The sequence below is a fragment of the Pristiophorus japonicus genome, chromosome 4, assembly GCF_044704955.1.
Source record: "Pristiophorus japonicus isolate sPriJap1 chromosome 4, sPriJap1.hap1, whole genome shotgun sequence".
Lineage (NCBI taxonomy): Eukaryota > Metazoa > Chordata > Chondrichthyes > Pristiophoridae > Pristiophorus > Pristiophorus japonicus.
This window is the reverse complement of record NC_091980.1, coordinates 6,189,307-6,201,646: the sequence shown is the minus strand read 5'-3', so window position 1 is coordinate 6,201,646 and position 12,340 is coordinate 6,189,307. Positions and strand designations below refer to the sequence as shown.

General features: G+C 48.8%; 1 protein-coding gene across 10 annotated transcripts in view; it reads left to right on the top strand.

The window, feature by feature from the left end:
* LOC139261987 (calcium/calmodulin-dependent protein kinase type II subunit alpha) overlaps positions 1 to 12,340 on the top strand; it is a 336,847-nt gene that overhangs the window by 249,705 nt on the left and 74,802 nt on the right. For all 10 annotated transcript variants that reach the window (XM_070877150.1, XM_070877157.1, XM_070877155.1 and 7 more), the window contains exons 7-8: positions 8,717 to 8,782; positions 11,502 to 11,574. In XM_070877150.1, the coding sequence (XP_070733251.1) occupies positions 8,717 to 8,782; positions 11,502 to 11,574 (139 nt within the window). The remainder of the gene's footprint in view (positions 1 to 8,716; positions 8,783 to 11,501; positions 11,575 to 12,340) is intronic.

Here is a 12,340-nt window from a genome sequence, read left to right as displayed (position 1 = left end):
GTCCTCCCTTCCCACATTCCTGTGACCAGCAATTTTTGGCATGGTTTTTGTGTCTTCCACTGTGAAGACCGAAGCAAAATAATTGTTTAAGGTCTCAGCCATTTCCACATTTCCCATTATTAAATCCCCCTTCTCATCTTCTAAGGGACCAACATTTACTTTAGTCACTCTTTTCCGTTTTATATATCTGTAAAAGCTTTTACTATCCGTTTTTATGTTTTGCGCAAGTTTACCTTCGTAATCTATCTTCCTTTTCTTTATTGCTTTCTTAGTCATTCTTTGCTGTCGTTTAAAATTTTCCCAATCTTCTATTTTCCCACTAACCTTGGCCACCTTATACGCATTGGTTTTTAATTTGATACTCTCCTTTATTTCCTTGGTTATCCACGGCTGGTTATCCCTTCTCTTACCGCCCTTCTTTTTCACTGGAATATATTTTTGTTGAGCACTATGAAAGAGCTCCTTAAAAGTCCTCCACTGCTCCTCAATTGTGCCACCATTTAGTCTGTGTTTCCAGTCTACTTTAGCTAACTCTGCCCTCATCCCACTGTAGTCCCCTTTGTTTAAGCATAGTACGCTCGTTTGAGACACTACTTCCTCACCCTCAATCTGTATTACAAATTCAACCATACTGTGATCACTCATTCCGAGAGGATCTTTTACTTGGAGATCGTTTATTATTCCTGTCTCATTACACAGGACCAGATCTAAGATAGTTTGCTCCCTTGTAGGTTCTGTTACATACTGTTCTAAGAAACAATCCCGTATGCATTCTATGAATTCCTCCTCTAGGCTACCCCGTGCGATTTGATTTGACCAATCGATATGTAGGTTAAAATCCCCCATGATTACTGCCGTTCCTTTTTCACATGCCTCCATTATTCCCTTGATTATTGCCCACCCCACCTTGAAGTTATTATTTGGGGGCCTATATACTACACCAACCAGTGACTTTTTCTCCTTACTATCTCTAATTTCCACCCACAATGATTCAACATTTTGTTCATTAGAGCCAATATCGTCTCTCACAACTGCCCTGATATCATCCTTTATTAACAGAGCTACCCCACCTCCTTTCCCTTCTTGTCTATCTTTCCGAATCGTCAGATACCCCTGTATGTTTAATTCCCAGTCTTGGCCACCCTGCAACCACGTTTCTGTAATGGCCACCAAATCATACCCATTTGTAATGATTTGTGCCGTCAACTCATTTACTTTATTTCGAATGCTGCGTGTGTTTAGGTAGAGTGTTTTAATACTAGTTTTTAAACTATGATTTTTAGTTTTGACCCCTCCTGCAGCCCCTTTATATTCAGTGGCCCTTTTTGTTTTTTGCCTTGGGTTTCTCTGCCCTCAACTTTTACTCACCTCCTTTCTGTCTTTTGCTTTTGTCTCCTTTTTGTTTCCCTCTGTCTCCCTGCATTGGTTCCCATCCCCCTGCCATATTAGTTTAACTCCTCCCCAACAGCACTAGCAAACACTCCCCCTAGGACATTGGTTCCGGTCCTGCCCAGGTGCAGACCGTCCAATTTCTATTGGTCCCACCTCCCCCAGAACCAATGTCCCAGGAATTTGAATCCCTCCCTGCTGCACCACTGCTCAAGCCAGTAGGAAGGACCTATTTCCCTGAGCAGAGATGTCAACAACCAGGGGGTATAGATTTAAAGTAATTGGTAGGAGGTTTAGAGGGGATTTGAGGGGAAATTGTCTTCACCCAGAGGGTGGTGGGGGACTGGAGCTCACTGCCTGAAAGGGTGGTAGAGGCAGAAACCCTCACCACATTTATAAAGTACTTGGATGTGCACCTGAAGTGCCGTAACCTACAGGGCTACGGACCAAGAGCTGGAAAGTGGGATTAGGCTGGGTAGCTCTTTGTCGGCCGCCATGGACATGATGGGCCGAAATGGCCTCCTTTTGCGCTGTAAATTTTGAGAACGGAGCCTACCAGCACCCTGTCAAGAGTAGCTAGGAGATGGGCAATAAATGCCGGCCTTGACAGTGACACCCACATCCCGTGAATGAATAAATAAAAATGATAGCGTTCGGATAACGAGCTCTCAAAAGGCCAGCTCTGATGAGCAGCTGTCTCCGTACAGAGTGAAAGGCGGCTCGTTGTAAATGGTGACGACAGCACTTGCCCCACAGGGCCATGAGGGACATGGGCTTCAGACCCCGGGTCCTTCTCACAGTTTGATTAACAGGTTTTGGGCAGTTCGCTACTTGGGATCGTGGGCCGCCCCGACCTGTGTGAGAACACCACTGCAGGTCGGGGCTATAAACAGAGCTGGAGCGCTGGGCCATGGAACACCGTGAGCGAAGGTGCGGCAAATGAGGGTACGGGGCCCAGAAGAGCCGAGGGCCCAGGGGGCAGCAGGGACCCAGCCCACACTGTGCGATATATGTGCGCACTAGGTCCGTGCAGCAGAGCAGGTCTCCAGTCGTCCTGGTTAATTCTTACCACTGGACCAAGAGCTAGCTCTGTCAAGCCCCGTGTGGTGGCTGGTGTGCAACGGTCACCCCACGTTAAAAAAATCCACCCACAGGCATCTTCCACCCCCTCAATTGGAGTTCAGGACTGGAACATCGAGTCCCTCATTGAAACATCTGTGAACCCATGTGGAAGCAAGTCATCCTCGTTCGAGGGACCACCTATGATGATGACTTGGGGTCCATTGGAGGTTTATCGCCTGCTGAACTGATAGTCCTCGCTCCTGTCTCTGCATTTATCCTGGCGCATGCCGATGGAAGTGGGCCTCATGAAAGGTGCCTAGCGGGGTCAGGGCCAGCACGCAGGGCAGGGGGCATGGGGGGGCAATGGGGTGGGGGGGGGAGTCCCTGGCCAAAGTGGAGGAAGAGCATCCGGGAGGGCGCTGAGCACCTCGAGTCTCGTCGCCGAGAGCATGCAGAAACCAAGCGCAGGCAGCGGAAGGAGCGTGCGGCAAACCAGACTCCCCACCCACCCTTTCCCTCAACCACTGTCTGTCCCACCTGTGACAGGGACTGTGGTTCCCTTATTGGACTGTACAGTCACCTGAGAACTCACTTTTAGTGTGGAAGCAAGTCTTCCTCGATTTCGAGGGACTGTCTATGATGATGACACTACTTATCATCATCATCATCATCTTAGGTGGTCCCTCGAGTTGAGGATGACTTGCTACCAAGTCAAAAAGTTCACAGGTGTTTCAATGAAGGACCTAAAATTCCGGATCCTGAACTACATGTTGAAGGGTGGAAGATCCCTGTGCGTGGATTGTTTTAACGTGGGGTGGCCATTGTACAACAGCCACCACACGGGCTTGACAGAGCTAGGTCTTGGTCCAGTGGCAAGGGTTAATCAGGACCACTGGAGACCAGCTCTGCTGCACGGACCTAGTGCGCGCACATATCGCAGTGTGGGCTGGGCCCATGCTGCCCCTGGTCCCTCGCCTCTCCTGGGCCCCGATCACACCCCTCCACAGTCTCTCGCCGCTCCTTCGCCCCGACCTCGCCGCTCCTGCTGTACCTGCCCACGCTCCAATCACCGACCTGGACCTTGCTGACGTAATTCTTCGCTGCCGTTGCTCTCCTGCTCCAGCTCGTGCTGCTCCCTGGAGTGGTACGCCGCCTCCACACTGCTCCGTCCGCTCCCCGGCCTGCTCTGATGGTGCTCACAGGCCGGGGGTCGCGCAGACTTGTAGTGCTTGTGTTACCGGGAGATATTTAATTTACCCATAATTTAATCTAGATCAAATAAGTAGTCAAGAAATTAAACTGGAAACTAAGTTACTTTAATACAAATTTAATTAAATAGCACAAGGTGTGTAGGTGGTGTGGTGCAACTGCAGCATGTGGGAGTTTGTGGAGAGCTTTATGATCCTGGATAACCACGTTTGCAATAAGTGTCTGCACCTTGAGGAACTTCAGCTCAGAGTTGTTGAGCTGGAGTCTGAGCTGCAGACATTGTGGGGAGAGTTACCTGGACACTGTGATCCAGGAGGCAGTCACAGCCCTTAGGTCAGGCCGTGGTGCAGGTCTGGCTCGTGGTCAGGGACAGGAGGGTGTGACGGCAGCCCAGGCAGGTAAGGGGACCCCAGGTGCAGTCATCGGCAGTCCCTCGGGGTCGAGGGTGACTTCCCAGGTGCAGTGCTGGAGGAGCCTCGGCCTTTGCCCTTACCCAACAGGTAGGAGGTTCTTGCTGGCTGTGTGGGTGAGGGGAAAGCCTGCAGGGTGGATGAGCAGACTGACCATGGCACCATGCTGCAGGAGGCCATTCAAGTGGGAGGAGCGAAAGGGAATGTAGTTGTGGTTGGGGGACAGTATAGTCAGAGGGATCGATACAGTTCTCTGCAGCCGTGACCGGGAGTTCCGGAGGTTGTGTTGCCTGCCCGGTGCCAGGGTTAAAGACATCTCCTCACGGCTGGGGAAGAACTTGGGAGTGGGAATGGGAGGATCCAGTTGTCGTGGTCCACGTAGGACCCAATGACACAGGTAGAGCTAGGAATGAGGTTCTGCTGAAAGAGTTTGAGGAGTTGGGGTCCAAATTAAAAAGCAGAACCTCAAAGGCGATAACCTCTGGATTGTTACCTGAGCCATGCACCAATTGGTTCAGGGATAAGCAGATTAGAAAGTTAAATGTGTGGCTCAGAGAGTGATGAGGGACCGAGGGGTCTTACTTCACGGGGCACTGGCACCAGTAGTGGGGAACGAGGGAGCTGTTCCATTGGGACACAGTAGTGGGGAACGAGGGAGCTGTTCCATTGGGACACAGTAGTGGGGAACGAGGGAGCTGTTCCATTGGGACACAGTAGTGGGGAACGAGGGAGCTGTTCCATTGGGACACAGTAGTGGGGAACGAGGGAGCTGTTCCATTGGGACACAGTAGTGGGGAACGAGGGAGCTGTTCCATTGGGACACAGTAGTGGGGAACGAGGGAGCTGTTCCATTGGGACACAGTAGTGGGGAACGAGGGAGCTGTTCCATTGGGACACAGTAGTGGGGAACGAGGGAGCTGTTCCATTGGGACACAGCAGTGGGGAACGAGGGAGCTGTTCCATTGGGACACAGTACTGGGGAACGAGGGAGCTGTTCATTGGGATGGGCTCCACCTGACCCGGGCTGGGGCCAGTGTCCTGGTGAATCGAATAACTAGGGCAGTAGATAGGGCTTTAAACTAATGAAGGGGGGATAGGAGGATTCGGGAAAGAGTAAATTTAAAAACAGCAAGAGAAATGTCAAGGTTCCAGAGCAGAGCAGTGTTTTGGGTAAAAATAAGCCGAGTGGGTCAGGAAGGGACAGAGAGAGTAACAAAGGTCAGAGGGCATCAGTGACTAAGGTGACACCAGGGAAAAATAGACAAAAGTCAAAGCTAAATGCACTATTTCTGAATGTATTAAACATTTGCAACAAAATAGATCAATTAATAGCGCAGATAGAAATGAATAGGTTTGATCTAATAGCCATTACCGAGACGTGGTTGCAAAGTGACCAAGATTGGGAACTAAATATTCCAGGATACTGAACTTTTAGAAGATATAGGCAAAATGGAAAAGGAGGAGGCGTAGCTGTGATAAAGGATGGGATAAAGACAGGAGGGAGAAAGGATCTTAGCTCGGAAAATCAAGAAGTAGAATCTGTTTGGGTGGAGGCGAGAAACAGCAAGGGGCAGAAAACATTGGTGGGAGTTGTTTATCGGCCCCTAAACAGCAGTTGTAACATAGGGCAGAGTATAAATCAGGAAATTAGTGGCGCATGTAACAAGTGTAATACAGTAATCATGGGGGACTTTAATCACATATACACAGGGCAAACCTAATTTGTTGTAATAGTGTGGAGGATGAGTTCATGGAATATATACAAGATGGTTTTCTAGATCAGTATGTTGAGGAACCAACTAGGGAACAGGCTAATTTACATCTAGTATTGTGCAATTAGAAAGGGTTAATTAATAACCTTGTAGTAAAGGGGCCTTTAGGGAAGAGTGACCATAATATGATAGAATTTTATCTTGAGTTTGAAAGTGATTTCATTATTTCTGAAACTAGGGTTTTAAATCTTATCTAAGCAAACTACGTAGGTATGAGGGGTGAGTTGGCCAAGGTAGATCGGGAAACTACATTAAAGGTATGATGGGAGACAAGCAATGGCTAGCATTTAAAGAATTAATACATAATTAACAACAAATATATATTCCTTTAAGGCATAAAAACACCACGAAATATGGTCCAACCGTGGCTAACAAGAGAAGTTAAAGATAGTATTAGATCAAAGGAAGAGGCTTATAATGTTGCCAAAAAAGGTAGTAAGCCTGAGGATTGGGAGGATTTTAGAGTTCAGCAAAGGAGGACCAAGAAATTGATACTGAAAGAGAAAAAAAAATGAGAGTAACTTAGCGAGAGACATAAAAACAGATTGTAAATGTTTCTAGAGGTATGTAAATAGGATGAGATTAGTGAAAGTAAATGTGGGCCCATTAGAGGCAGGGACAGGAGAAATTACAGGGGGCAGTAAGGACATGGCAGGGACATTAAACAAATACTTTGTATCTGTCTTCACGGTAGAAGACACAAAAAACATTCCGGAAATAATGGGGAACCAAGGATCTGGAGAGAATGAGGAACTTAAAGGAATCAGCGTATGTAAAGACATAGTACTGGAGAAATTAATGGGACTAAGTGGCGACAAATCCCCTGGACCCGACGACCTGCATCCTAGGGTTTTAAAACAGGACGCTGCAGAGATAGTGGATGCACTGGAATTAATCTTCCAAAATTCCCCAGATTCTAGAACAGCCCCCCAGGATTGGAAGGTAGCAAACATAACCCCGCTGTTTAAGAAAAGAGGGAGGGAAAATATAGGGACTTCCGGCCAGTTAGCCTGACATCAGTCGTAGGCAAAATGCTAGAATCTATTATTAGGAACGTGGTAAAGGGCAGCTAGTCAATCGTAATATGATTAGCTAGAGTCAACGTGGTTTTATGAAAGGGAAATCGTGTATGACAAATCCGTTAACATGCAGGTACAGCAAGTAACTAGGAAAGCAAATGGTACGTTCGCTTTTGTTATAAAGGGATTAGAGTATAAGAGTAAAGACATCTTACTACAACTATATAGGGCCTTGGTGAGACCGCACCTGGAGTGTGTACAGTTCTGGTCTCCTTACCTAAGGAAACACATTCTTGCCTTAGAGGTAGTGCAATAAAGGTTCACCAGACTGGTTCTTGGGATGACGGGATTGTCCTATGAGGAGAGATTGTATAGAATGGCCCTATATTCCCCAGAGTTTAGAAGAATGAGATGTGATCTAATTTAAACATATACAATTCTTAAAGGAATTGACAGGGTAGATGCAGGGAGGGTATTTCCCCTGGGCTGGAGAGTCTAGAACCAGGGGTCACAGTCTCAGGATAAGGGGTTGGCCATTTAGGACTGAGAAGAGGGGTAATTTCTTCACTCAGAGGGTGGTGAATCTTTGTAATTCTCTGCCCCAGAGGGCTGTGGAGGCTCAGTCGTTGTGTATAATGAAGACAGAGGTTGATACATTTTTGGGAACTAAGAGAGTTAAAGGATATGGGGATAGTATGGGAAAGTGGAGTTGAGGTCGAAGATCAGCCATGATCTTATTAAATGGTGGAGCAGGCTCGAGGGGCCATAGGGCCTGGTCTTGCTCCTATTTCTTATGTTGCTATGTTAAGACCTACCTCTTTGACCAAGCTTTTGGTCACCTGCCCTAATATCTCTCGGTGTCAAATTTGTCGTGATATTCGTTCTGTGACGCGCCTTGGAATGTTTTACTATGTTAAAGACATTGTAGAAATGCAAGTTGTTGAATCTGTGCTGCCCCCTGTAATGTATGTACATAAGGTCTGCCCACCACCAGGGGGCACTCCGGTCGGAGGTCCTAGGGTCATAGGTACACTCGTGCTGGACCCGGTATATAACCTGAACTTCACCCTTGTATCTTCACTTCTGGAAGCCATTAAAGACTGAGCAGGGTTACACCTAGTCACTGGCTCACAGTACGGAGTTCATTGTATCATTTCATACACCACACACCCCTCCAAGGCCAACAGAGATACTCCCTGCAAGTCTGAGCACAAAACCGAATGCGATACTGCAGATAGGATCTGATCGACATTCCAATAGTCTTTTTGTTTACTTTTTGTACCTTATTTTTCATTCTCGAGATGTGGGCGTCGCTGGCAAGGCCGGCATTTATTGCCCATCCCTAACTGCCCCTTGAGAAGGTGGTGGTGAGCCGCCTTCTTGAACCGCTGCAGTCCGTGTGGTGAAGGTGCTCCCACAGTGCTGTTAGGGAGGGAGTTCCAGGGATTGTGACCCAGCGACGGTGAAGGAACAGTGATTATATAGAAGGGAAAATCGCTTTGGGATATTTTTACTGCGTTAAAGGCACTATATAAATACAAGTTATTCTCATTGTTCTTGGGGAGGTGCGGGAGTGGAGGGGGGAAGGGGCATATGTACAAATCCAACCAGGGAGAAGCTTCTTCACCCAGAGAGGGGTGAGAATGTGGAACTCGCTGCCACGGGGAGTGGTTCAGGTGAATAGTATCGATGCATTTAAGGGGAAGCTTGAGGGAGAAAGGAATAGAAGGATTTGGGGATAGGGTGAGATGGAGAGGGGTGGGAGGAGGCTCGTGAGGAGCATAAATGTCGACTTTGTAATACTTTGTGAGACATGTACATGTGGCTAATGAACCCCCTTCACCTGTCTTCACAGAATAACTGGCGGGGAACTGTTTGAGGACATCGTGGCTCGGGAATACTACAGTGAGGCTGATGCCAGGTAGGTGCTTGTGGTGCACAGTTTGGAGCTCACCTCCTGCCAACTCTTGCGTATTGAATTCTCATTTCCTCGCGCGTTCCCTGGCGCGGCCCATCTGGAGAAATCTCTCTCGGGTGGAGTCGCTGCCCGGATGGTAAAGCTTGTCTCTGTGGGAGGCAGCTTCACGTAGGAGCTCCGCGAGTGGTCCAAGGTTCTCAGCCCATTACACTGAGTGGAACCTTTACTGGGACAAGTATGGCACCGGCTGGCAATTGGCCACGGTGGAGTTGCTGAGGAATCGGGGAGACTCAGTGGTGTTGTAGGAACAACATTTAGGGACAGAGGAACAGGATTCAGCCGTCCGGCCCCTCGAGCCCGTTCCAAAATCACAGAATCTTACAGCACAGAAGGAGGCCATTCGGGCCCATCGTGCCTGTGCCGGCTCTGTGACCGAGCGATCCAATTAGCCCCACTCCCCCCCCCGCTCTTTCCCCACAGCCCGGCAAATCTTTCCTTTTCAAGTATTTATCCAATTCCCATTTGAAAGTAACGATTCAATCTGCTCCCACCGCCCTTTCAGGCAGCGCGTTCCCGATCACATCAACTCGCTGCGTAAAAACATTCTCCTGAACATCCCCCCTCTGGTTCTTTTACCAATCACCTTCAATCTGTGTCCTCTAGTTACCGAGCCTACCGCCCCCGGGAACAGTTTCTCTCTATCTACTCGATCAGAACCTCTCATGATGTTGAACATTTCTATTGAATCTCTCCTTAACCTTCTCCGGTCTGAGGCGAACAGGCCCAGCTTCTCCAACCTCTCCATGTAATCGGCCCGGTCCCGGCCTGCAGGAGCATCGGCAGGCCGGGGCCATTGGGGGGAGCAGCGTACGGCGGCATACCACTGCAGGGAGCAGCGCGTGCTGCTGCAGGAGGGCGACGGCTGCGAAGCCAGGTCACTGATTGCAGTGCGGGCGGGCACAGCAGGAGGGGGCGAAGGAGCGGCGAGAGTCTGTCGAGGGAAGTGACCGGAGCCCAGGAGTGGCGTGAGTCTGGGGCCCAGAAGAGGCGAAGGCCCAGGGGCAGCATGGGCCCAGCCCACACTGTGCGATATGTGTGCGCGCACTAGGTCCGTGCAGCAGAGCAGGTCTCCAGTCGTCTTGGTTAACCCTTGCCCCTGGACCAAGACCGAGCTCTGTCAAGCCCCGTGTGGTGGCTGGTGTGCAACGGTCACCCCACGTTAAAAAAATCCACGCACAGGGCATCTTCCACCCTTCAGGTTGTAGTTCGGGATCCGGAATATCAGGTCCTTCATTGAAACACCTGTGAACTCATCCCTTTCTGGCGTGGAAGCAAGTCATCCTCGCTTCGAGGGACCGCCTATGATGATGATGTAACTGAAGTCCCTCTACTCCTGGGACCATTCTGGTCAATCTCCTCCGCTCCATCTCCAAGGCCTTGACATCCTTCCTAAAGCGCGGTGCCCAGAGTCGGATGCGATTCTCCAGCTGGGGCCCAACCTCTGATTTACTAAGGTTTTAGCGTAACCTCCTCGTTATTGTCTGAATTCTGAGTTCTGCTTGCGGGAGGAATATTGGCCGAGACAGTGGGAAAAACTTGCTACTCTTCTTCGGAGTGTGCGGTGGGCCCTATTACATCCGCCCGATTAACCCTGCGGGAGCCAAGTTGTAGCAAAGTGTTTCTGAAGAATGTATTCCAGATCTCCTTACACCCAATGCACAGAGAAAATCTTTCTCTTGCTAATATTTGCTGGATGCACACAGCAGTTTTATCTCAGGGCTATTTAATTACAGATAAATATGTTAAGCGGGGCACAAAGTAGAGCAATTTAATCTGCCGGTGTGACAATTTCAAGTGCATTTTCTACCAGTTTATCTTGCAGTGTTAGGATAGTTCTATTATTCTTCCCCTAATCCCCGCCTCCGCAGTAATACAGTTCTGCCCGTAACCCAAACTGCATTAATCCTGCGTGTTGCAAGTACAAAATCTAATATTAAGGCAAGAGTCATGACTCTGGAGTTCAGCTTTTGCCTCGAAGGGACGATACCCAGTTACCGAAACACCGGTTAGGCCCCAGCTGGAGTATTGCGTACAATTTTGCGCACCGCACTTTCGGAAGGATGTTAAGGGAGGGTGCGGAGGAGGTTTACCAGAATGGTTCCAGGGGATGAGAGACTTCAGTTACGTGGCAAGACTGCAGAAGCTGGGGTTGTTCTCCTTAGAGCAGGGAAGGGTAAGGGGAGATTTGATTGAGATGTTCACAATCACGAGGGGTAAGAGTAAATAAGGAGATGCTGTTTCCAGGGACGGGAGGGTCGGTAACCAGGGGACACAGATTTAAGGCGATTGGCAAAAGAACCCGAGGGGGAGATGAGGAGAAATGTTTTTACGCAGCGAGTTGTTGTGATCGGGAACGCGCTGCCTGAAAGGGCGGTGGGAGCAGATTCAATAGTAACTTTCAAACCGGGAATTGGATAAATACTTGAAAAGGAAAAAATTCAGAGGGCTGTGGGGAAAGACCAGGGGAGTGGGACTGATTGGATCGCTCTGTCACAGAGCCAGCACAGGCTGGATGGGCTGAGTGGCCTCCTTCTGTGCAGGTCATTCCACAATAACCTGAGATGGATTGATAGCCAGTCCAGATAACGTTTGTCATGCTTTTTCCAAGGTCTAATGTGAAACTTTTCTCTGTTGTTCCCCACCTATGTTTTTATTTTTACAGTCACTGCATCCAACAGATCCTGGAGGCTGTTCTCCACTGCCATCAGATGGGAATCGTACACCGAGACCTCAAGGTGAATCCCAGCAACACTTTCCTCACCGAACCGGAGCGCCTGCACTCGTCTCTTGCATAAAAACATAAGAAATAGGAGCAGGAGTCGGCCATACGGCCCCTTGAGCCTGCTCCACCATTCAATACGATCATGGCTGATCTGATCATGGACTCAGCTCCACTTCCCTGCCCGCTCCCCATAACCCTTGACTCCCTTATCGCTCAAAAATCTGTCTATCTCCACCTTAAATATATTCAATGACCCAGTCTCCACATCGCTCTGGTGCCGAGAATTCCAAAGATTCACGATCTCTGAGAGAAGAAATTCCTCCTCATCTCCATCTTAAATGGGCGACCCCTTATTCTGAAACTATGTCCTCTAGTTCTAGATTACCCCACGAGGGGAAACATCCTCCCTGCATCTACCTGACAAAAAAGGATAGTATGCAGCAAGTGATTAGGAAGGCCAATGGAATCTTGGCCTTTATTGCAAAGGGAATGGAGTATAAAAGCAGGGAAGTCTTGCTACAGTTATACAGGGTATTGGTGAGGCCACACCTGGAATACTGCGTGCAGTTTTGCTTTCCATATTTACGAAAGAATATACTTGCTTTGGAGGCAGTTCGGAGAAGGTTGACTAGGTTGATTCCGGGGATGAGGGGGTTGACTTATGAGGAAAGGTTGAGGAGGTTGGGCCTCTACTCATTGGAATTCAGAAGAATGAGAGGTGATCTTATCGAAATGTATAAGATTATGAGGGGGTTTGACAAGGTGGATGCAGAGATGAT